The 26,034-nt window shown below is 37.5% G+C and overlaps 1 protein-coding gene across 4 annotated transcripts in view; it reads left to right on the forward strand.

Annotated features, from left to right (window-relative positions):
- The window catches only part of c10orf67.L (chromosome 10 open reading frame 67 L homeolog), an 81,560-nt gene that overhangs the window by 38,320 nt on the left and 17,206 nt on the right, over positions 1 to 26,034 (forward strand). For 2 of the 4 annotated variants that reach the window (XM_018267264.2, XM_018267269.2), the window contains exons 11-16: positions 16,022 to 16,159; positions 20,340 to 20,425; positions 20,508 to 20,573; positions 24,230 to 24,317; positions 24,587 to 24,664; positions 24,765 to 24,858. In XM_018267264.2, coding sequence (XP_018122753.1) covers positions 16,022 to 16,159; positions 20,340 to 20,425; positions 20,508 to 20,573; positions 24,230 to 24,317; positions 24,587 to 24,664; positions 24,765 to 24,858 — 550 coding nt within the window. The remainder of the gene's footprint in view (positions 1 to 16,021; positions 16,160 to 20,339; positions 20,426 to 20,507; positions 20,574 to 24,229; positions 24,318 to 24,586; positions 24,665 to 24,764; positions 24,859 to 26,034) is intronic. The other 2 variants (XM_018267266.2, XM_018267265.2) reach the window with 2 other exon arrangements.

Below are 26,034 nucleotides of genomic sequence, written 5' to 3' on the forward strand. Positions count from 1 at the left end.
AATATGCTTGAATATGTTTTTGTCATTTTTTTCGACTAAGCAGTACAAACAGTGAAATGAAAGCACTTTCATGTTCCAACTTCCTGATTTTCCAGAGCAGTTGCAGGAGGAACACAAGGCAGCAAATCAAATGACCTTTCCAATTAACCCCTCCCCTACATGCATCATCTCTCAGCTGTAAATTTGAGACAAAGGCTGCAACTGGGGGTTGGGTGAGGCTTGTTTATACAGAGCTCATTGTGTCTGTTTAAAGGGACAGCAACACCAAAAAATTAAAGTGTTTTAAAGGAGAAGGAAAGATACAGAGGCATTTTATTGCCAATAGATTAGCTGCAATAGTGCAAGCTATAACACTTTATTTATTATGTAGAATGTTTTACCATACCTGAGTAATCAGCTCTAGAAACTCTCTGTTTGTTTAGTATAGGAGCTGCAGTTTTAATGTGGTGTGACATCACTTCCTGCCTGAGTCTCTCCCTGCTCTGGGCTCAGATTACAGTAGAGAAGGGAGGGGTGGGGGGAGAGGAGCAAACTGAGCATGCTCTTGCCCAGGGCAATGAGGTTTAAGCTGAAGGCAGGAAGTCTGATGCAGAAGCCCATGAGTACACAATAGAAGGAAAGAAATGCAGTGTTTCTTTTGACAGGGGACTCAGAGCAACATTACTTTGAGGGTTTACTGGTATATTTAGATGGACCTTTCTGATAAGGCTTACTTAGTTTTAACCTTTCCTTCTCCTTTAAAGTAATGAAAATATCATGTAGTGTTGCCCTGCACTGGTAAAACTCATTTGTTTGCTGTGTAGCAATGGCGGAAATTGAAAAAAGGCACAGGTTAAATAGTGGGTAACAGATAACACCATTATGTTCTACAGAGCTTATCGGCTATCTGCTGTGTAACCTGAGCCTTTTCTCATTTGAATGGCTGCCCCATTGCTAAACAGCAGCTCATTTATATAAACAATAGTAGTGTTTCTGAAGCAAACACACCAGTTATACCAGTGCAGGACAACACTGCATTATATTTGTATTACTTTAAAACACTTAAATTTTTTGACGTTACTGTTCCTTTCAACAAACTCCTTATTAAAGGGAGGTACCCATGAAACACATTAGGCCTTTTGGGGTTTAATGCTTTTTTAAAATTATATATTTTTTAAAAATATAATTTTATTGCTTTGAAATCATAGCAGAGGGCCTGTGTAACATGCATATTGTTGGTAGATTTCATTTATACATGTTCAAGTTATTAATAATCTACAATCATTTGCCTTATTTTTCACTCAAAGAACTTTTACCATACTTTTAAAAACAAGTATGGTATGGAACAATAAGGTATAGAAGGTCCTAAGCTGAAAATCGAAATGGTAAAAAGGTAGGGAGAGGCTATAGATTTCTGTCTATATTTATACATGTTTACTATTTAGCAACCTGAACTTCTGTGGCCTTAAATCCCACTTTATCTGACCTGAGCCTGGATATTAATTAACAGACGTAAAGTATTTATTTTGCTTCTGTCTCTTTCTTGTAGTGGAGCAATATACTATTACAATATGGTATTAATTATAATAATAAGCAGTAATTTGTACTTGATGGTAACTAAGCTGTTTGAATCCCTATTGATGGCAACAAAATCATATTGGATTTATTTAATGTTTAAATTATTTTTAGCTGATTTAAGGTATGGACATCCAAATTTAGGAAAAAAAACCTGGAAAACCCCAGGTCCCAAGCATTCCAGAAAATAAATCATATTATCGGACCTGTTATCCAGAATGCTCGGGACCTGGGGTATTCTGGATAATGGATCTTTCCATAATTTGAATCTTCATACCTTAAGTCTACTAGAAAATTATGTAAACATTAAATAAAACCAATAAGCTGGTTTTGCTTCCAATAAGGATTAATTATATCTTAGTTGGGATGAAGTACAAGCTACTGTTTTATTATTACAGAGAAAAAGAAAAACATTTTTAAAAATATGGATTATTTGATTATTGTGGAGTCTATGGGAGACAGCATTTCCATAATTCGGAGCATTCTGGATAATGAGTTTCCAGATAACAGGTATGAGGGCCATTATCTGGAAACCCATTATCCAGAAAGTTTTGATTTAATATATGGAGATTAGGCAAATTCCATGTGCCGAGCATTCTGTATAACAGGTCCCATTTCTGTACCTGTAATATAATAAATATGCAGCACAAGTTTGTATTTTTTTCTAAAAAAAAATAGTAAGAGTACACATATTTTGATTATCTTGATCTTCCCTCTATTTACTAAAGCTCGATTTTTTTCTGGTTGAGGTTTTTTGGGGGCAAAACTCAAATTTTTAAAGGAAAAATAACTCGATTTTTTTCAAGATTTATTATACCCCAAAGCTACTAATAACCTGAATCCGAAAATCCACTATCTCAAACCTGCCGAGGTCACGTAGAAGTTAATGGCAAATGTCCATTTTACAAATTTGAAGATATCGTGATCTTCGATGGGTTTTGTCTGGTTATCCAAAAAATTTGGGGTTTTCAGGCAATTACCCAGAAAAATCAAGCAATTCGGCCTTCAAATCCAAAAAAATAAGCAGTTTTTCAAGTTTTTGCTCGATTTTATCGAGTCTTTTCCCACACCCAATTTTTCTATTTATTTTATTAATAAATACGTTAAAATAGTGGCTGGGAGTTTGGTTGAGCTTGGTTTAATAAAAAGATGAGATAAATCTGAGTTTAAGTAAATACTTCCCTACGTTTCCAGCTGCAAATGTTCAAAAAAATCAGATTCAAAAGGTAAAAGCAATAGAATAAAATAAATATATACAATGGAAAATACTTCAGATGCAGACACTCCCTTATTTCTATAGACTAGTTAACGCCATTCTAAGAACGGCAAGTAACAGGTCAGCGCTTGGTGTCTCTCATTTACGTATCCACGAATGAATTGCCTTAATTGATTGCATCTTGTCCCTATTACACAAGCTGTTTGCTCCATCATATTAATCACACTTATTTTCAGGAATTGTGACACTCGGTGGGAACCAGGCACATGTTGCGATAAGGGAAACCTCTAGCTGTGCCTCTAGCAAATGAAAAGCATATAAACAGATAAATATGTTACCAGTAAATCTACAGTTTCAGCGGCCAATTGATATCAAGTGCAATCTTATTATTTAATGAAGCAAATCATTTCATGGTAAATTTACAGCCATGGATAGCACATTAAGCCAATATTGTGTATGTTAAACATTATTTTTCTAACCGTAACATCTACTATTCATCCTTATGGTAAAACTGAAAAGCTTAAGAATAAGTGCCCTTTTGTAATATATAATGAGTTCCTAAGAGCAGTGTCGCTTTGTGGCGAAACATACTGAGGGAAGAAGACAATTCCTCTATGGGGATCCTTTTGTACATAGCATCTGTGTAAAATGTACCATAATGAACACAAGGCACATTAGTTCTAAATCCAACAATGGCTGGGCACTTATTATACTGGTTCACAACAGTTGATCATGTGTTGATTCTTTAAATTTACATGACATGTCAATATCAGTAACACCCCCAGTCAATGTTCCACCTTATTTGTTGAATGATAAAGGCACAAAAATCACCTTTGGTGCACACTTTTACAAACTGTGTGTGCAGAGGAGTGGGTGGGTTCAAGCACATACTGCGCAATCTGTTGTGTGTATGGCTACAATTACAGAGCACATGCATGAGTTCACAGCTCAGAGAGAACGTTGAGGCCCAGCCAAGGGTGTTACCCATGTATACAGAAAGTTCACCCCGAGATTGCTGGGGCGGGGTAGGAAATAAAGGGGCCACGTGGGGCACTCATAAGCAGTGGGGACTAATAAGCAATTTCTATATGGTTATGTCTGTTTACCAAAGTTTTGGGGGGCCCCATTAATTATGGGGCTTAGTATGTTGTAGTTACACCTCTGTCTGACGCTCAGTTACACAGAACTGTGCAGGCCAGGGAGAGTCATGCTGGGCCGAGACAGTGACATCATATATAAGCTGAAATACTATTTGCATTAGTACTTAAGCCTATAGAATCGCAGTGTCCCCTACCAGTGTGATTGACAGATCTATCCCTCCATGGTCTGCACAGTTCATTATGTGTTCATGTTGGACCCTAAAGTTATCCTGGGTTGGGAGTGTAGGTTAAGGGGGGGAATGTTTACAAAAAAATAAAACAGCAGTTATTTGTTAGTGATGCTGCCATTGGAGCCGTACACAGTGTAAAGGTGGCCATACACTATAAGATCCGCTCGTTTGGCAAGGTCGCAAAATGAGCGGATCTTAACCCAATATGCTCACTAACGGCGGGGTGATATCGGATGAATCCGAACGTTCGGCCGTGGGGCCGAGCAATCGGATTACAATACTATGAATGGGCTCCGACGGGTCGCAGGACCGTATCAACTAGTCGATGCGGTCCTGGATCGTACAAAAAAATCAAACTTGATTGATCGATATCTGGCCGGTCCAATAATCCCAATACAGAAACATGATACATATACAGGATGTATTATTTGGAATGTTGGGACCTGGCGTTTTCCAGGTAAGAGGTCTTTCCTTAATTTGGATTTTCACACCTTAAGCCTACTAAAAATCAATTATGTAAGGAATAGGAAAAGTACAAGTACAAACTACTGTTTTTATTATTACAGCAAAAAAGGAAATAGTTTAAAAAAAATAGAATTATCATTGGGTAATGGCCTTTCTCTTCGGAGTTTTCTGGCTAACGATATCCGGATAAGGCATGCTTTAAGTTAGTTTACAATGCATTTAGATACTTTGCTCATCATGTATGCACACCAAAGAAAACATTATTTGTCAATAAACCAAAACTAATAAAGCAGATATTGTATAAAATCCACAGACAAACCAACAAGTAGATCTTTACATTTCAAGCCATTTTGAATTTTTAGAATGTCTGCCAGTCAAGCTGTGATTGCAGTCCATTCACATCCGTGCCACTTGGCAGGGTACATCTTTAAAACCTGCAATTTATATACAAATTGATCAATAAAAAGCAACAGAACCTCAAAAAGTGTAATGCAAGTCTCAGGGGGTATAATGCAAGTCTGGGGAGCTGTAATTCAGGTATGGGATCCATTATCCGGAAAGCTGTTATCCAAAAAGCTCAGAATTATAGAAAGGCCATCTCCCATAGAGTCCATTATAATTAAATAATTCAAATCTTAAAAAAAAGATTTCTTTTTTCTCTGTAGTAATTAAACAGTACCTTGTATTTGATCCAAACTGGGTATAATTAATCCTTATTGGAAGCACAGCCAGCCTATGTGGGTTTATTAAATTTCAGCTACACTTTTTGATTTGCCACACACCACTTACTTCATATTGCAGGGTGCATCCATATCCCAGGCCGCTTCCAAGCCCAACACAGCAACAGATTCCAATTAGGGAAGAAGCACACTGGTTCAGCTAGGCAATGCCTTTAGCACATTTATTTGTAGAAGTATTAAACGCACAAGCTTTCGGGGACCAACCCCTTCCTCAGGTGCAACTAAATTAAATGTTTACACGATTTTCTAGTAGATTTAAGGTATGAAGATCCAAATTACAGAAAGATCCGTTATCCGAAAAAAAACTCAGATGTTGCAGGTTATGGGAATACATGAATGGCAAAACATAGCAAAAAAACTTGGTGTCCAACAATTGCTAGGTCAGGCACATTTATTCAATAGGAGATTGCATTATGTGTAAACTGAAGGTGCCTGAGTGAAAATGGGGCATTTGAACAGTGTTTGTGAGTTGGAGACTCTAGCCACAATAAATAAGGATATCCATTTGGGTGGGGCTGTTGTGTTCCAGGGGTATGCCCAATCACTATTTGTGCAAACTATAAGTACACTGTCTATTTAAATAGTGCACATTACTTATTCTATAACAAGGGTCTCTGGCTGCCTTTGGGTTTTGTGCCCTTTTACATCATGTGAGTGTTCCCTCTGTGCTATGAACATTCATCATCTCTGTCACGAATAATACTTTGGTGATGTTGAAGTTGTAGCAGGTTTAGAAGGTTTTACCATACGCTCCCAATAATAGGGATGCACCAAATCCAGGATTCGGTTCAAGTTTCAGCAGGATTTGAATTTGACGGCATCCAAGTGCCTGGCCGAACCAAATCCAAAAAATCACATGACTTTTCACCACAAAAACAAGGAAGTCAACATTTTTTTGACTCCTTTATCTCTCTTTTCCCTTTGTTTCCCTAATTTACATATGCAAATTTGGATTTGGATTCGGTTTGGTATTCGGCCAAATCTTTCACAGAGGATTCAGGATTTGGCAGAATCCTAAAATAGTAGATTCGGTGCATCTTTACCCAATAGTAAATAGTAAAGTAAAAAGTATGTACCACTGCACAACATAAAGAAGGTAAGCAGGGCCAATGATATAGGGAATGGTAGCATAAGACCGCGCCGCTAAGAAGGTCTTTATAACCTTATAACAATTGAACCTTTGCTAAATCTTCCCTTAGAGGCCTATATATTAAAAAAAACTTGAATGTTTGCTTAAATATTAAAAATAGATGAATGAAAAAAACTTGATTGAATGAAATTATGGGAAAACTCAGATACCTCAAATTTGTGAATTTACGAGATCAACATTTTTTTAAAACCCTCAAAAACCCAAATTTAATAAATAACTTCCCATTGACTTCTACATGACCTCACAAACTTTTTTACTTTTTGTGTTTTGTAGCTTAATAAATACTTGATTTGAAGTCATAATTGGAATTTGGGATTTTTAGCACACAAAAAAACCTTGAATCATGTTATAAACCCAAATTTCGTAAATTGATAAATCAGACCCTTAATCTCTGTGGACTGTGGAGTCACTCACCTTCACCGGCATCCTGAATAAGCTTTGAGAAGTGTCGATTGCCCATGTAAAATCTGCCTGTGAAACTGGTGACAGGATCAAGCTGATTAGCATTAATGAACTGTTTATTGACACCTCCTGGGGCCATTCTGCTAATGAATATGTAAATATAATCGTCTTTATCTTGCAGAAAGCACTTCACAAAAAGTTACCATTCGTAGTAAGGGCTGTTGTGATTCCATAAAAACCGACTGTTTTATCAACTATTTTCCAAGTGCTCTGATGTTAACTAGGCAGTATCACATCTCACCCCCATATACTCCAGCATTCATACGTTCTTCTCCATTATGTGAGGAGATTGTCAAGCAGGTGCAAGCTGTTTGTTTTTGGCTCTATGAATTGTTTGCTCTGTACGATATAATATGTAATAAAACAGTCGTTGTTATCTTATAATTCAGCATTATTGTAATACTGATACTATGAGAGGGCTTTCTCTTCCATGCAATCTTAAATAAGGAGAACTAGTCATTTGTAATTAAATTTAGATCTAAATGTATAAATATATTTATAAATATAAACCAGTCATACAACTGTTAGTGAAACGGAAACAGGTCTTATTTTTAGTTACAAATATTTTCAGAGGAAGTATTGTTTCAAGATGTAACTTCCCTGCTAATTGCAAATTAAATGGATAAAACCTAATTTGGCTTTCAACTAAAAAAAATGAAAACACTAGTGTTATTTCTTTATGAGATTATCCATAGTTTGGCACAAATATTAAGGGGCAGATTTATCAAAATAGAGTTTTAGTTTTTTTTCACGATTCGAAAAAACATGCTACAAAACAGGAGTTCGAATATACTTGAAAATGTTCTTTGTAACCTCAAATAGTGGTCATTTATTAAAGAATACAACCACGAAAAGTCGCCAGAAAAATTTGGCAAGTAAAAGCTGGCAAGGTTGTATAGAAGTCAGTGGTAATGGTCTCTGACAACTTTATTTATTAATTTATTTTCCCAGTTTATTAAAAAACATTCAATATTTTCAGCCTCATTGAAAGTGAATGGGATAATGAGATTCTTTTTTCATAAATAAGTGCACATTCGAGTTTGGTGAGTTTTCATGTTTAAGCCTCCGAGCCAAGTTGGAATTTAAATTTTTGCCCTGCTACGATAACATGACTGCAAAAAAAGCACAAATTAAAATAGATTAAAATTTGAGTTTTCCAAACTAGAGTTTTTCAGATTTAAGAATTGAAAATATTTTAAATAAAATTTAGAAATAAAAAAATTCTGCAACAAATCTGGCAAAATTATTTTTAAGTCAATGGGATGTGTATTAGGACTGTTCAAGCTTCTTCGTAATTTGACATGGATTTGAAAAATAAATGTAATAATGTGATTTTCATGGCAATGAAGTATTTCTTCTCGATCAAGTTTATTGAAGATTTGTTTTTGTGATGGACCTTCAGAAAAACACAAATTTGAAAATTAGTAAATTTGCCTTTGAGTTTTAATATAAAGTGATTTGTGTATTAACCTTTTTGCTCAGTATTACATTAGCCATGAACTAAAACACAGCTTTAAATGAAGGTCTTGTAATTATCCCACAATTTGAAAGTCATTATATCACAAATGTTTCTAAGTGAGAGAATTATTCAAAGTAGTGGCAAGTACTGAAAGCAGCCACCTAAATTACAATGTCTTTTTCTTTTAACAACAAAAGCATGAGCACACTTTACTCATGGTAATTTGCTAATTAATATGCTGGAATTTTGAATATATTTTTTATTTTCTTGCTAAAATGAAGTATTTAATGAAAGCCAGCCTAAGACAATACATATAATTATTTGCTCCCTTCAGAGCATAAACATGGAAGCTTACTAAGATGTATCTATGTATGTTTAATATGACTATGATGATTTTCATTCATCCAGGTCATGGTATATCTAGTATAGGTAAATCTAAAACAACTGAACTCAGCAAGTCCAGTTTACCTATACTAGATATATGTATGTTTAACATTATTTGTAAAGCGCTGTTAAGGAGCCGCAGCGCTTTACCATGCATAAAAGTGCAATATAAAAAATCACCCAATGAATATACACAGAGCTCATATCAGAACAAAGAGCTTAAGTGCTATGTGGTAAGAGACATAGTGGGAAGGAGGTCCCTGCCCCGTAGCGCTTACAGTCTAAGTGGATCGAAGGCTAACATTCAGGCAACATTTGGAAATGAAAAGCTGCACAAGGTAAGGCACTTACCTGGATGTAATCGGCATACAGGTGATATTAAAGCCCAAATGAAGATATTAGGTCTCCTAAAGAGAGAGTGTACAAGGAGAACAACAGAGGACCAAGTACAGAACATTGAGGCACCCCCACATTAAGATGAACAGGGAGAGAGGATTTGTTTGCAATAATAACAGAGAAGGAGTGGTCAGAAAGGTAGGAAGAGAACCAGGATGCAACTTGATCATGGATACCGATTGAATGGACAACATGCATTAAAACAGAATGGTTAACAGTATCAAAAGCAGAAGATAAGTTCAGGAGAATGAGAATAGAGTAATGCTCTTTGGCCTTAGCAGTCTGGAGATTGTTTGCAACTCTACATAAGGCAGTCTGAAAGCCAGACTGCATAGGTTCAAGCAGATTATTGGTGCGGAGAAAGATAGTAATACGGGAAAAGTCGATACGTTCCAGAAGTCTAGAGACTAGTGGTAAGAGAGAGACAGGGTAGTACTTCGACAAACAGGATGGGTCCAATGTAGCCTTTTTCAGATTGGGCTTGACACAAGCCTGTTTGAATAAACAGGGGAAAGCATCAGAAGTTAGCGAGGAATTGAATATATGAGTAAGGACAGGGGCACAATGTTTTAGTAGAGGTGATGGTATAGGATCAAGTAAGCAAGTTGTTGATGAAGAGGATAGGAGAAGTTTTGAGGCTTCAGGCTCAAGAGTTGAAAAGGGAAAGAGGAGATTTAGGAGTGAGAATTTTGGTATCTGAAGGGTGAGAGATCCCTAAATTTACATTTAAAGGGAAGTTGATAAATACAATATTTTTGTACAAGTGTGGAGAAAATCTGAGAATCTGAGGCCTTTTATATCATAGCGGATCTGTCTGATTCTGTCAATCAGCTTTAGCTAAAACTATCTCACATTGAATCAGCAGTAAAGTGTCTGAGATTACAGATTATAGTTTAAGATTGTAGACATGATTTACCAAGTGTATTATTACTCAACTATGATTCATGGGTAGATTTATGAAATGTTATTATAAGGATATCCCCCTGTTATGTTTTCCTGTAGGGAAAATATTTCACAAATCTTTGGCAAAGTAAACCTTTTTCACAACTTATTTTCAAAATGAAATTATTTATTTTGTACATCTTTTTGCAAAAAGTCAAAAACAACTTCAACTTTCATTTACCAAAGATTTCCCCTACATTTCCACCAAAAATGTTTCGGCAGATGAAAACCATTCTCTTCTGTGGGCCAAAGGCTTGAAATCTTAAAGGTGAAACGTTTTTCAGGCAGAAGGAATACCTTCCACAATCCAGTTGTATGTGATTTTCACAAATCTTTATTTTTCCCTACCCTTTTTCACTTAGGAGAAAATAGAGGGGGAAAATGTTTTTGTGCAATAAGTTCAGTATATAAATATGGCATTTTTAGCCATATTCATTTTTAAGGTTTAGTTCTCCCTTAATTCCTTTTATCTTTTTTTTTCTTTGGTTGACGGCCATGACCTTCTTTATCTCTTCTCATAGATTTACTTTATTGTTTAAATGTCCTAATGAAGTCAGTATGGTGAGTGGTGTAGTAGCTTAAGGGGCATGGGCATCTAACCAGAGCCAAGAATGGAACCCACCTTTTCTACTTGCAGAGAGGTGTATTTATGTTTATCATTGTGGATGTCTGGCCCAGTATTAGGACAGAAAGACAAAGGATTTGCCGTGGCATCACAACAATAACATTTCTTATTATTAATTTAGCCTGCTGGATGGTACTTATTTGAGCAACTCACCTCATTCTGCTAAGTGCCAGTTGTGCGCCTGCTTTATTTGGTTTTGTAAAGAGTGGAACTGTTTAAATAAGCTGTTAATATTAGCCCCTATCTTTCTTGTCTATCTTGCTCTTCTGTATTCATACCCAACACTTGAAATGAGATTTGTTGGTTTGTTTTACATTATGCCTTTTCCTGGTAAGATATTTAAAATAAATAATCATTGTGAAGCAGTCCCTGCATTAACCATTAAACCTCCTTGCATAATGCTAGCACACATTTTGTCCTTTTGTTTGCACTGTAAGTTGTAACAGTGACTGGTTGTTCTATAAGCACATAAAACGTTTTGGACACCTGCATCTAATTCAGAGACTTCATAAAGCTTGATATTTATTTATGAAGAAGCCTATTTGCTCACAGTTATCTATCTTTACATGGAGTCAAGCACTATATTCTCGTGTTACAGTCTATGATTTTGTTGACTCACGTGAAACAAGAACTTACATAGCATTGATGGTAATATTAATAACTCGGTACAATAGGGACTTCGTCAGATATTTGTTTCAGGAAACATGAAACCAGCTATTGTGCTAAGGGGAAATTGAGGTTTAAAGCTAAGCATTGCGACTGACACAGGGTATTTCTACCCAGAATATGCTTCCAAGTTTCCAGTTACTAATTAAGAGAATTGCGCTTTTAATAACAAATCCACCATACTGTTTTTAGTTATTTAATGATTTATGTATGAGTCCCGCAACCTACTGTTTTCCTGCTCCAATTGGAACCTATTCTGTGGGTCACAGACTGATTTATTCACTAAGATTCGTAGTTGCGCCAGGTGTAACTTCGCCGCACTTCGCCAGGCGTAGTTTTGCCAGCGCTCCGCAAATTCACTAAAATCCAAAGTTGCGCTCAGGGGTAGCGTAAGGTTGCGAAGTTGCGCTAACGTTGATTCGCTAAGTGAAGCGAAGTTATGCTAGCAATGGTTAATTTGCATACGGCGCCAAATTCAAATTTCAATGGAGGAATACGTACAATCACTACAAATGCCTGGGAAACCTTCAAAACATCAAATAAAATTTTTATTTTGCCCTACACATGTGCCCACTGTATAGTTAAGTTGCCATGAGTTAGGAAATGTAGGGGGGAAGGAGGGGAGCCCCAAAAAATTTTTCGATCTTTTTCAGCCTATCACCCATAATATAGAAAAAACGCCAGCGGTTTTTGGGACTTAGAAAAAATTTGAACTTTTTTTGAAACAATCCCTATCTACTCTATTGCGCTTCGCCTGGTCTGAGGTGGCGAAGGAAGTCTAGCGTAAAAGGTAGCGTTCAGTACACTGCGCAAGTTAGTGAATTTGCGTATTTACGTCCGTTGCACAAATTCGCCAGGCGTAAGGGTGCAAAGTAACACTAGCGAATTTACGCCAGCATTCGTTAGTGAATTTGCGAAGTAACGAAAATGACTAACGCTAGCGAATTGACGCTAGTGTTAGGTGCTTCGGCGCATAGTGAATTTGCCCCATAGATGGTCATACATGGGCTGATAAAAGTTTCTCAGTCTTCCGGACCAAGCAGTTTTTGGTGGTGTACGGTGCCTGATAATCTAGCAGATATTGATTGGGCAGGTTTGATGTTTGTGTGTCGGATTGAGGACTGTATCTGTGTGTTGATGTGGTCCTCATCCCAACAAGTTGCACAGCTCCAATTATAATTAGATTGTTGGCCCAAGTATTAATATTAGTATTAGCCCAATATTGCACACCTCAAAGTGGCCACCTAAAGTCAAAGTCCCGCCCTGGCATCATCTATCCCACTTCCGTGACATCACCACCTACTCCTCCTTCCCGGAGAGCCATAAACCAAAAGGTGGCAACCCTACGGAGTATGCTGTGCCTTGCGCCTCAATCAACTTAAGCAACTATATGTTTCTGTCATTTATTTGAAGAAAAGGCAATAAACTCTTGGTAAAATTACCCTGGGGCATTTAGAACTTATAACATTTATATTGTAAACTCTGTTGGGTAGGACTCTCTTCTCCACTTGTTTTTGTATGTGGGGAGGCGCATTTATCAAAGGTTGAATTTTGAATTCATGTGAGTTTTTTAAAATTCGAATATAATCACAATTCGACTGGGAGGTTATTTAAGAAAAAATGTGAATGGCTAATATTCGATCAATAGGTTCTGAGCCGAAAATTTTTCTTCCCGAAAAAAATACTCGAATGTCAGGAAGGCTATTAACATCTCCAAATAGCTCAGCGGACCTTTGCCATTGACTTGTACATGAACTCGGCAGGTTTTAGGTGGAGAATATTCGAATTAGGACTGTTTCCATGGTCGAGGTGTGATAAATCTCACATTCCAATTTACATTCGAATAGGGGGATTAAAATTTGAATGTGGGAATTTTGAAACTCAAAAATTAGAATTTACTATTCGACCCTTTATAAACTGCCCCTTAATGTATACACTCATTTATTGTACAATGCTTCGGAATATACTGGCATTTTATAATATACATAATAATAATAATAATTTAAAAGACAAATGTTTTATTTTTTTGCCATGATCAGTTCAAGAAATAAAACATAAGTATTATGTAATGAAAACAATAAGCAAAATGTATGTTTAGCACAAGTCTTTATCATATAAAATTAATTTTAAACAAGGGGGTATGCTGCCTTTTGAAGGACCAGTAACGTCTAAAAACGAAAATATCTATTTTTTTTACATTTTCTGTTGATAAAGTTCAATTGCATTCATTATATATTTCTGTAGAGTCTTGACTTGCATTTGACTCCTGTTTATCTTCCTGTGTAAGAACTGAGTGCATTGTATTCCTCAGAGCTTGTGGTATCTGCTGTGAATGGAAACAACTGTGGCTACACAGCTGCTTATTAATATAAACTATAGTAGTTTTTCTGAAGCAAACACAACAGTTTTACCAGTGCGATGCAACAGTACATTATTTTACTTAAAAACACTTACATTTTTTGTTGTTACTATCCCTTTAAAGTCCTGCTCTCCTCGCCCTGTAATCAAAAGGTATTGCTTTAGTTCTTTATTCTATAACATTAATGTTGATTGGATGATGCTCTGTTTGTCAATATTAACATTGGCCTATTAAATCCCTGCAAAGCCAGGTTATAATGTGAAAGTGGAGGGGAAGAAGATAATGTTGTACTGTATGAACTTTACTAGTACATACATATTTATTTCCTGTTTTCTAACTTCATAATAAAGTGCATTGAGTTCATGAAAAAAAAAATGTTCATTCTGCAAACAGTCTTTTCACATAATGAGTCCGATTAAAAGATTTAAAACCCATGTAGGGTTATTACACATCATTATATCTATTGTGTAGCTCACAACAAAGGGACTTGTCAATGGCAGGGGTCATAAAAATTGTGGTCTGAAAGAAGCCGAGAGCCTCATGTTTGCTCCTGTCAAAAAGATGACCATATAGATGAGTGCAGAGAAAGCAGAATGTGTCAGCAGCTGACAAAACAAAGTGATGCCTTTAAGTGCACAGGAGCAGGGTTCAATCTAATGCAGAGGCTGCAGAGTTTAAAGTTCAGCCTATAATGCCCTGCCGGTGTGAATCAGAATAGCATGCCCTTGTTTTCATGGGCTAAGTATAAATTGCTGGAGTAATACAAGGGTATTCTTATTAATGTTTAAATTGTTTGTTTATGTATTATTTTGCATTTAGATGCTGATTAATCAACAAAGCTCAGTATCAGTATATGGCACTTGTTAAAAAATATCAATGGTTGCAGTTTTAACAATTTATTTTCAGTGCTGGAATGGAGTCGTTCCAACATGGAAAATAATTGTCAGAACTGATGCCTAAAGGGAAATGTGAATACTTTTTAGTATTCAGTGCTGTTGCACTGAGCACTAACACTACATTTAAAATACTGACAAATTCACACATTAAACTTCTTTTAAAAATTTGCCAGTTTGTCAAATACTTTCCTGGAAAATATTAGGGGAAATGCCTCGATGCAGAGTCTTTCCATCGCTGTTTTCTGCAGGATGAATAAACTAATGAAAGGGTTAGGAGAGCACATTCCAGTGGGTTAGAGTCCTGTGCAGGTCTGGTTTGGCAGATCCGCACCCAACCGGGACTCGCTGTCCCCGCTACCCGGCACTATTTGCTCTACCCAGGCCCGCCTATTTTGACTGCCAGTCCAGGCCTGGCTCTACCCGAACCTTAAACCCAACCTGGGGACAGATGAAGCCTGGAAGTGATGTCACAGTTGGGCAGAAGTGATGTCCCTCCGCAGATCAATCAGGAGGGAAAAAAACATCTCTTTGAACTTCAGGAAGTGGGAGGAATGTGAGCCTGCTATGGGCCGCAGGAACCTAGGCAGGTATCTGTGAACCACCTACATGGTCAGAGAATTGGGGTCTTTCTGCCAAAGCCTGGCCACTTTGTAGGACTCTATAGTGGGTGTTATTTCATTACAGCAATACAGTGTTTATTTGTAATTATTCAGGCCAATTTGAATTAATTTTCTTGAATTAAGTTTTGATGTCAGTTCTTGCAAAAAGAGGTTTCATTCACTTGACAGCTTGGAGTATTAACCTAGATCTTTGGGCTGGTGTGGGTACAGAGTGTAAGCTTATTTTCTGCTTTTTGTGTTGGATCTAGCAGAATATATTCTTTTGATAATACCAATGCCATGTCTTGTCTCATTCATCTCCATTTCCATGTTCCTGCAGGAAAGTAGGTTTTGGGCCAAGTCAAAGACTAATGGGTTGTGTGCAAGTTGTAGTTACATATAGGCCAGTATACAGATTTGGTTATGGGGTGTTCAGCCCCAGGACCTTTATCTTTCCTAAATGTATGAAGTTATGACAAAAATACAAGATATTGGGCTAGATTCAATCCAGGAAGAAAAAGTTTTTTCACTTGAAAAGTCATGGATGAGATTTAATTTGAGATACAGCTCAGAAAAGTTATCTCACTGTTTATCATTTAAAAACTCTATTGATGTCTATGGGGAAAAAACAAACTGAATTAGGAGAAACGATTTTTCTCCTCAAATTGAATTTGAGTTTTTACATGATAAACGATGAGATAACTTTTTCTCACTGAACTGAATCTGGCCCAAAATTTGTTCTTCTGAAAGTCAAATAATGCATGCCAATTTATTTCAGCAAGATCGAATGCAACAAGAATACGAAAGTAGAATACTTGAAGAGCAGAGACAAAAACTGAAGCACATTCAGGAAGCAGAATCTATGAAAAGAAAACAGCAATCAGCAAAGACAAAGAGCCCTCCAGTTAAGTCATCAGTATGTCACATATATTTTTATGCTCACAGCAAGAGTCTAGATAGTGACCAGAAGAGTCACAACTCTATGTTCTTTATTAGCAGCATTGCACTGGCATGACCCATAAAAATTAAAGTACAAAACTTCAGGTTCTTCTCTTCACCATACACTTACATGTTGATGCTGCAACATAGGCTGTATTAAGTGAGTGTCTGCTATGTTACCACCATTCTGTGGAAGATCTGGACCTCGGTTTGCTCCTTCCAGACGACTTCAGCAATCCACATTGATTTCTAATTGGCTTAAAGGGGTGGTTCACCTTCAAACAACTAGTTGTTTTCATCCCAGGGTAATTAGCGAGCTTAGCTCTGTGATTGCCAAACCTCTTTACTTAATTTTTCAGGATTCATTGAGATCTGGTATTGTGCCAAGAGACTGGCGAATTGCTAATGTGGTGCCTCTATTCAAAAAAGGATCCCGTTCTCAGCCTCAAAACTATAGGCCAGTTAGTCTGACGTCAGTATTAGGAAAGCTTTTCGAAGGGTTAATAAAGGATAAGATACTGGACTTCATAGCAAATCATAATACTATGAGTTTGTGCCAGCATGGTTTTATGCGTAATAGATCTTGCCAGACTAACTTAATTTCTTTTTACGAGAATGTAAGTAGAGACCTCGATTCTGGGATGGCAGTGGATGTGATTTACTTAGACTTTGCTAAAGCATTTGATACAGTGCCACACAAAAGGTTACTGGTTAAATTAAGGAATGTTGGCCTGGAACATAGTATTTGTACCTGGATAGCGAACTGGCTAAAAGATAGACTACAAAGAGTGGTGGTAAATGGAACATTTTCTAATTGGACCAGTGTTGTTAGTGGAGTACCGCAGGGCTCTGTACTAGGTCCCTTGCTTTTCAACTTGTTTATTAATGACCTGGAGGTGGGCATTGAAAGTACTGTTTCTATTTTTGCAGATGATACTAAATTGTGCAGAACTATAGGTTCCATGCAGGATGCTGCCACTTTGCAAAGTGATCTGTCTAAACTGGAAAACTGGGCAGCAAACTGGAAAATGAGGTTCAATGTTGATAAATGCAAGGTTATGCACTTTGGCAAAAATAATATAAATGCAAGTTATACACTAAATGGCAATGTGTTGGGAGTTTCCTTAAATGAAAAGGATCTAGGGGTCTTTGTAGATAACACGTTGTCTAATTCTGGGCAGTGTCATTCTGTGGCTACTAAAGCAAATAAAGTTCTGTCTTGCATAAAAAAGGGCATTAACTCAAGGGATGAAAACATAATTATGCCTCTTTATAGGTCCCTGGTAAGGCCTCATCTGGAGTATGCAGTTCAGTTTTGGACTCCAGTCCTTAAGAGGGATATAAATGAGCTGGAGAGAGTGCAGAGACGTGCAACTAAATTGGTTAGAGGGACGGAAGACTTAAATTATGAGGGTAGACTGTCAAGGTTGGGGTTGTTTTCTCTGGAAAAAAGGCGCTTGCGAGGGGACATGATTACACTTTACAAGTACATTAGAGGACATTATAGACAAATGGCAGGGGACCTTTTTACCCATAAAGTGGATCACCGTACCAGAGGCCACCCCTTTAGACTAGAAGAAAAGAACTTTCATTTGAAGCAACGTAGAGGGTTCTTCACAGTCAGGACAGTGAGGTTGTGGAATGCACTGCCGGCTGATGTTGTGATGGCTGATTCAGTTAATGCCTTTAAGAATGGCTTGGATGATTTTTTGGACAGACATAATATTAAAGGCTATTGTGATACTAAACTCTATAGTTAATATAGGTATGGGTATATAGAATTTTAATTAAAAGTAGGGAGGGGTGTGTGTATGGATGCTGGGTTTTCATTTGGAGGGGTTGAACTTGATGGACTTTGTCTTTTTTCAACCTAATTTAACTATGTAACTAACTATGTAACTATGTAACTATGTAACTATATAGATCACCAGAAATAACGACTTTTCCCAATGACTTTCTATGTGTGACTGTTTTTCTAGAAGTGTAAAGTGTCATTTTTCACCTTCTGAAGCAGCCCTGGGAGGGAGGGGTCACCGACCCTGTAAACTGTTCTAAATGGATACCTTTAGTTGATACATTTCTTATCTTTGTCCCTGCTGAGCAGAATCTCTGTGTTTCATTACAGGCAGCTGTTAGAATTGATACAATAGTTGCTAAAACTCCAGAGATGCTGCTGAGAAATGTATCAACTAAATGTTGTAAAATTGTAACAGTTTAGAGTCTGCGCCTGAATTCTGAGCTGCCAGACTCAAACACCAGAGACACGAACATTCAAATTTCAACTTAGATTTTGGAAAAACAGTAAAAAAAGAAATAATGGAAAGTAATTGAAAAAAGTCTTTATTTCTGGGGAACAATCTAAAAACAACTGAACTGAAAAAAGTGTTTGGAAGGTGAACAACCCCTTTAAGCAAGTTACTTAAAGGGGTGGTTCACCTCTAAGTCAACTTTTAGTATGTTATAGAATGTCCAGTTCTAAGCAACTTGATTTGGTTTTCATTATTTATTTTTTATAGTTGATTTTAATTATTTGCCTTCTTATGACTCTTTCCAGCTTTCCAACGGGGGTCGCTGACCCCATCTAAGAACAAATGCCGTGTAATGCTACAACTGTAATGTTATTGCAACATTTTCTTACTCATCTTTCTATTCAGGCCTTCTCTTATTCATATTCCATTCAAATCAATGCATGGTTGTTAGGGTAATTTGTACCCTATCAACTAGATTGCTGAAACTGCAAACTGGAGAGCTACTGAATAAAAAGCTACATAACTCAAAAACCACAAATAATTCGGGACATCATTCTAAAAGTTTATTTAAAGGTGAACAACCCCTTTAATGTCTCTGTGATTCAGGCACACATCCTTCTCAACTTTACAGCACTATATATATATATATTCTATACAAAAGTGATTGCCAGCAGGAAATGATCTTCCCAGAAAGGAAAGGCTGTCTCAAATAGACTCCATTTTATGCAAATTATCCAAATTTTTAAAAATGATTTCCTTTTTAGTAATAATTCAACAGTACCTTGATCCAAACTGCGATATAATTAATCCCTATTGGAAGGAAATTCAGACTAGTGGGTTCATTTACTGTTTACTTGATTTTGTAGTAGTGTTAAGGTACGAAGATCCAAATTACAGCAAGGTCTCTTATCCAGAAAACCCCAGGTCCCGAGCATTCTGGATAACAGGTCCCATACCTGTATTTCAGATTAAAAATAATTGGGAAAAAATCTGTATATTTAATATTTTAAAGGGATACTGTCATGGGAAAATATGTTGTTTTTTTTTCAAAACGCATAATAGTGCTGCTCCAGCAGACTTCTGCACTGAAATCGGTTTCTCAAAAGAGCAAACTGATTATTTTATATTTAATTTTGAAATCTGACATGGGGCTAGACGTGTTGTCAGTTTTCCAGCTGCCCCCAATTATGTGACTTGTGCTCTGATAAACTTCAGTCACTCTTTACTGCTGTACTGCAAGTTGGAGTGATATCACCCCTGTCCCTTCCCCCCCCCCAGCAGCATAACAACAGAACAATTTGAAGGTAACCAGATAAGAGCTCCCTAACTCAAGATAACAGCTCCCTGCTAGATATAAGAACAGCACTCAATAGTAAAAAGCCAAGTCCCACTGAGACACATTCAGTTACATTGAGGAGGAGAAACAACAGCCTGCCAGAAAGCAGTTCCATTTAGGGCTAGTCCACACGGGGAGATAGCGACGCGTTTGCGGTCGCGGCGACAAAGCGCCGCGACCGGCGCAGGCGACAGTTTTGTATGGGCGCCTATGTAAAAACGCCTGTGCTAACCACACGAGGCGATGCGCTTTTCAACAGTCGCCTGAAAATGCCTCGCCAGGCTTTTTCAGGCGCTTTGTCGCCGCGACCGCAAACGCGTCGCTATCTCCCCGTGTGGAATAGCCCTTAAAAGTGCTGGCTCTTTCTGAAAGCACATGACCAGGCAAAATGACCTGAGATGGCGCCTACGCACCAATATTATAAATTAAAAAAAATACACTTGCTGGTTCAGGAATGAAATTTTACACGGTAGAGTGAATTGTTTGCAGTGTAAATAGTGTTGTTTAGAAATAAAAACGACACCATAAAAATCATGACAGAATCCCTTTAACTTTTTCCTATTGTATTTCAGGATGTGAGCAGAGATACTGAAATGCTACTTGCTCAGCTTAAGAAACTTGCAACAGTTAAAGAAGAGCAAGAAAAAGATATAGAACGGTACTGCTGCATTCCCACGTGTGCTAAAGTTATCATATGTCATTTCACTACAGTATAAAATGCATGTTTGCTTTCTTTATAGGCTTCGAAGGGAGCTGGACCGGGTAAACAGAACATGGGAGAAGAAATTTGAGATCTTGAAACAAAGGTATATATTAGTGACACCGAATTGTTATACAGATATGGGACCTAGGGTTGCCACCTTTTCTAAAAAATGTTTACCGGCCGGTGGGGGGACCAGAACAAAAGGGGGCAGGCTGGGATGCAAAAGGGGCTGAGTCACGCACAATGATGCAAAATGGGTTGGAGCGACACACGCGTTCGCCAGAAGCCTGAAAAAAAAGGAACCTACTGAGCGAATTGCGGGCGGGCCAAGGGCTTTTTCTTAAGGGTATTACAAATTACCGACAACTACATTGCCGGCAAATTTGTAATACCAGCCCCAGCCTTGGCAGGTGTTTTACCGGCTAGGCCGGTAAAATACCGGCCCGGTAGCAACCCTAATGGGACCTGTTATCCATGATACTCGGGACCTGTGGTTTGCCAGAAAAGGGATCTTTCTGTAATTTCGAATTCCATACCTTATTTCTACAAAAAAAATAATTTAAAAATGAAATAAACCCAATTGGATTGTTTTGCCTCCAATAAGGATTAATTATATTAGTTGGAATTGAGTACAAGCTACTGTTTTAATATTACAGAGGAAAAAGGAAATAATTATTAAAAAAGTGAATAATTTGATTGAAATCAATATGCTAGATGGCCTACCTATAATTTTGAGTTTTTTGGATAACCGGTTTCAAGATTGCAGATGTCATACCCGTACATTGAAGTATAGTTTTAATTGAAGGGAAGGCAACTATTCTGTATTTTGCCTTGGGGTAGGTAGAAGGGTGTAGTACCAGGGAACATTGACTAAATCAATCAGAACCGAAAATAAATTGGAACCACCAACAACCTCTGAATACATTTAACCTTCGTCTAGTGTTTAATAAATTTTATTCTTTAATGAATGAGACTCTTGGTTTCCTGTATAATAGTCCCTAACATAATGAGATAAGGTTTGTTGTTGTTTCACTTATTAGCGATAAGATTTTTTTTTTTTTTTTCATTCCTTAGGGAATGTTAAAAGAAATAGAGACAAGAAAAAAAAATACAAAAAATGAGAGTAGTTTCTTCAGATTAGTTTAGAAATGATTGACTAATTATATTGCCTTGGTTGGCCTGATGCTGCTAATAGCTGACTACAATTGTAACCTTGTGGTATGGTCTCAGCAAGTAACACAGAGCACAGATAAGTGAAGACAGCTTTATGATTTGTGGCCCTTGTATGATAAGCAAAAGGATACCTGTTGTCCGTTATCTACCCCTCATTTACTTTCATTTCACGTGCCCTATTTTACCTGTTTGCGCTTTGAGTCATATTTTCCCTTTCGCTATCTTTTGTCATATTAAACATTCCCCTTATCATTCAGTGTTTGTCTGTGTCTCCACAAGTGTCTTAGTTCTGAAATACATTGAACTACATTACAGTTTCTCATATATTTTTTTTAAATGATATACTGATTTCACAATACCTATTGTGTATTTTTTAAGCTATATTTCAGTGAAGAGTTGGGTTTCCAGTGCTTTTCTTAAACACTTATGCAACATTTCCACGTTCTGCATTCACCGAATCCACTATTTTGAATTTGGCCAAACCCCGAATTCTTCGTGAAATATTCAGCCACATACTGAAGCGAATACAAATCATAATTTGCATATGCAAATTAGGGATAGGGAGGGGAAAACCTTTTTTACTTCCATGTTTTGTGACAAAAAGTCACACGATTTCCCTTCCCACCACTATTTTGCATATGCAAATTAGGATTCAGAATCGATTTGGCCGGGCAGAAGGATTCGGCTGAATACAAATCCTGCTGAAAAAGGCAGAATACTGGTTGAATCCCGTACAGATCTTGGATTCGGTGCATCCCTACTGAAGACATGGCAACACATTCCATATGGGATTCTTAAAGAGATGGGGGAGTCTATGCTATCAGTCCCAAAAAAAGGTAGCAGGGACGTGCCCCAATTCCCAAGGCACCATTAAATAATCGTCAAACAAAATATACAGTATGTCGCATAGCCCAAGATTTCAGAAAATGTAAATGTTTATTCAATTTAACATAATAACATGTAAAGATTAGTACATACTGACCCCATATGACCCACCTGGGTGTCAGTATGTACTAACTTTAAAATGTTATTATGTTAAATTGAATAAACATTTGAATTTTATGAAATTTTGGACTATGGGACATATATTTTGTTTGACATTCTATATGGGATCGTGAACTGTTCCCCTTGCATTACTTTTTCTTCTATAGTTATTCGTTTATTGGTAAATCCATCCACTGGAAGAACTGCTGATTTGGTGAGGGTGAAATAAGTTGATCTTTGCTCTACTTGGGTCAAATTGCTCTACTTAGGTCAAATTGGGTTAACCTCATACATTCTTAATAGGGGCCGATGTAGACTCAGGAAATCTTCATCCTTGGGCCAAGAAGTCCTCATCCAATGTATACATTTCTGCCCAGTCCTAGACAGGTATCTGTAGGGTAAGCTGCTTTTTTGGACACATACATGTGCCTGATTTCAAACTTTTTAATGCACAGCCTTACAACTGAAGTGATGGATCGTGCATTTAGGAGAACATAGAAGCATTACCAAGCCACTTACTAATCCATCTCTGGTGCTCTGTGATGATAAAGAGAAGCTGTAATATAAAATCTTATTAAATTTTCATCTTTAGAGCAACCCATCAAATGTAGCATCCTGAGCTATAAGCAGTGATCTCCCATAAGAGCTATTACATGTGACCTCCATTTCCTCCAGACAAATGGAGAAGAATTAATGCCCATTCCTGCTCAGATTTGTTTGGCCACTTTGGAACATTTTGTCCATAATTCCATAACTAAAGCTTAACTAAAGAAGTAGGCTAAAAATGTACATTATGTTTTTGGCTTCTATACCAGCTCAAGGCAACCACAGCCTTTTAGCAGGGAAGATCTGTGTCTCCAAAGATGCTCCAGTAGCTCCCCATCTTCTTTTATGTTGATTTACTGCACATGCTCTTTGCTGCTGTCACTTACTGAGCTTAGGGACCCACTCACAATATGCAGTACACATATAATATAAATGTCACAATATAAGGCTGATTTGTAATTAATACATATAATTACTACATGGCAGCTCAGAAACCAGTGCAACTAGCATCAGTTGCCTCAGCTTATATTACAGACAAACCTTATTTTCTGCTGGATAATTTGCAACGACCCCTAAGTTTAGCTTCTCAACGGCTGCTCAGAGCCCACTGAGCATGTGAGTGTCGCAGACACTTTCCAAGATGGTGACCCCCTGTGACAAGTTTGAAGTCCTGGATCATTGCTGCTATTGACAAGATGAAACCTTAGGCTGGTGCAATAAATCCAGTTAATAAAATATGACATTTTTAGCCACATTTATTATTAGAGTTTAGTTCTTCTTTAAAGCTATTTTATCATCTTGCTTGGTGATTAGTCAGATAACATGAAAAACTGAATGTAAAACTAGAATAATGTAACCTGTTAACAACATTTGCTGGGTTTTTTTTGCCGTCATTCATTGCAATGGTCATCTAGACTCGTACATTCACTGATTCAGGCATTTGTTGCTCTAAAATGCCATTGCCAATGAGAGGGGGGCAATCAACAGCTCTAGTTGCAACTAGACCATCCCTTTAAAATAATTTAACATATGTGTTTTTTGTTTTAATTTCTTTAGCTTTCATGCTATAAAGGATGAAATGTTCCTGAGACAGTCCCTGCAGCGTCAGTCCTTGAGCCTTCAGAAAGTATCAGTCAGCTATATGGTAATGGTTTTCACTCTTGTTTGCACTGTGAAGAGTTACATAGATACACAGAACAGTGATCTTCTTTTCTGCTAGAATTACTTTTCCTTCGCAGTGGTTTAAGTCAATTCCTTCTCTTTCCTTTTGCTTCGTGTGTGCAGTCCTTCTATGTTATATTGTTGATGACCGTAAAGATAAATATTTCTCAGATGCTTGGATTTTAAAAAGGTGGCCAAGAGGACAAATATCTCAAAATATCTCAAAAAATGTGTTTTCCTCCTTCTGTCAAGCAGACAAATGAAAGCATAAGCGAAATTCCTTCAGGCGTTGGTCCAAAAAATAGCTTCTATTTTCCTGCAAATCCTTTGGTATGTAATTGGTTGATTTCTGTATCTCTAAGTGACAGATAAAGAAATAATGACATTTATAATGCAGTTGGGAAGCTAATTAAGGAATGGTGTTATCCAGCCCCAAATAGGAACCAAGACGTCTCCAAGTCAGTTAACTCACATGGCCGACAGCTACGCAGATTATCAAGAAAAATACATGTCCACAGAGAACGGTAAGATTCAATCTGCAGTACAATAGATGCTATTATTGAGGGGCCTATATTTCATTAAAATGGCTTTCCATTTGCAAATTGCATTGAGTAATCTGTTTGCATTAAATAAATAAATAATGATACGTATAATTCAATAGGTGTCCTCATGGCAGGCATCAGTCACCCACTTTTTTCCTGGGACAACCATTCCAGTCCAGCCGAACTTACTCTTTCAGCCAAATGTATAATTGGGTGCACGTCATTAAGCCTGTTCACAAGGGCTCCACTATGATACACAAATTTCTTCCAATAGACACCACTCCATAGCTGGAGTGCTGTCTATTGGAAGAAACAAAGTACAAATGTAACAGCTTTTGCCATATTGAACTGACAAATTATTAGATCTCAGTAGCCCTGGATCATTCATTTGGACAATGAGCTAAATAAGTGGATTTCAATGTAAGTTGAGGGATGTAGAGCATGTGGGTCAGCTGATGTTCCTCACACCATCCCTGAGCTCAGCACAACTCACAGAGCTTCACAAGGCCCAGCACCTGACGATATTGGGTCATGTTGGTGTTTCAGTACACATTAGATATGCCTCTAGCTGGCCATAGATGCAAAGATCTGATCGCTTGAATCCTCGAACGATCAGACTTCCCCATCTCCCGACCTGCCACTAACCTTTCAGATCAAATAAAGTAGAAAAAGAACAGATCAGCCAATGTTCTGCCCCTACAATAATCTTACGAATGTTATGTCCGACAAAAGCTGGTGACAGTCTCACACTGAAGATCGTCAGATCTGCAATACATGCAGAGATATTATCGGCAGCCGACAGAAATTTTCTAACCTGTCCAATCCATTGAATGACCGATTGGCATGGCACGACAGATGTCGGTACACTTCACACACAATCCGAAAATTGTACGAATCGAGAATTCGTATGATCGGATCTTTGCATCTATGGCCAGCTTAACCCAGCTGGCCAAACTGCTATCATTTAGGGGATGTTGGGCAGCTGTCAAAAGAAATTTGAAATTACAATTCAGCAGCATTTTGAGGGTCATGGATTACCCATTTCAGTTTTAAGTCAAATACCAATGCACAGTTTTGCCCATTAAACTCCTTGTCTAATATGGGAGAACATTGACATATTTAGCTTTATACCTGATGGGTCAGACTGGCTAAGGGTGG

Source organism: Xenopus laevis, chromosome 6L, assembly GCF_017654675.1.
Source record: "Xenopus laevis strain J_2021 chromosome 6L, Xenopus_laevis_v10.1, whole genome shotgun sequence".
In the NCBI taxonomy this organism is placed as follows: Eukaryota; Metazoa; Chordata; class Amphibia; order Anura; family Pipidae; genus Xenopus; species Xenopus laevis.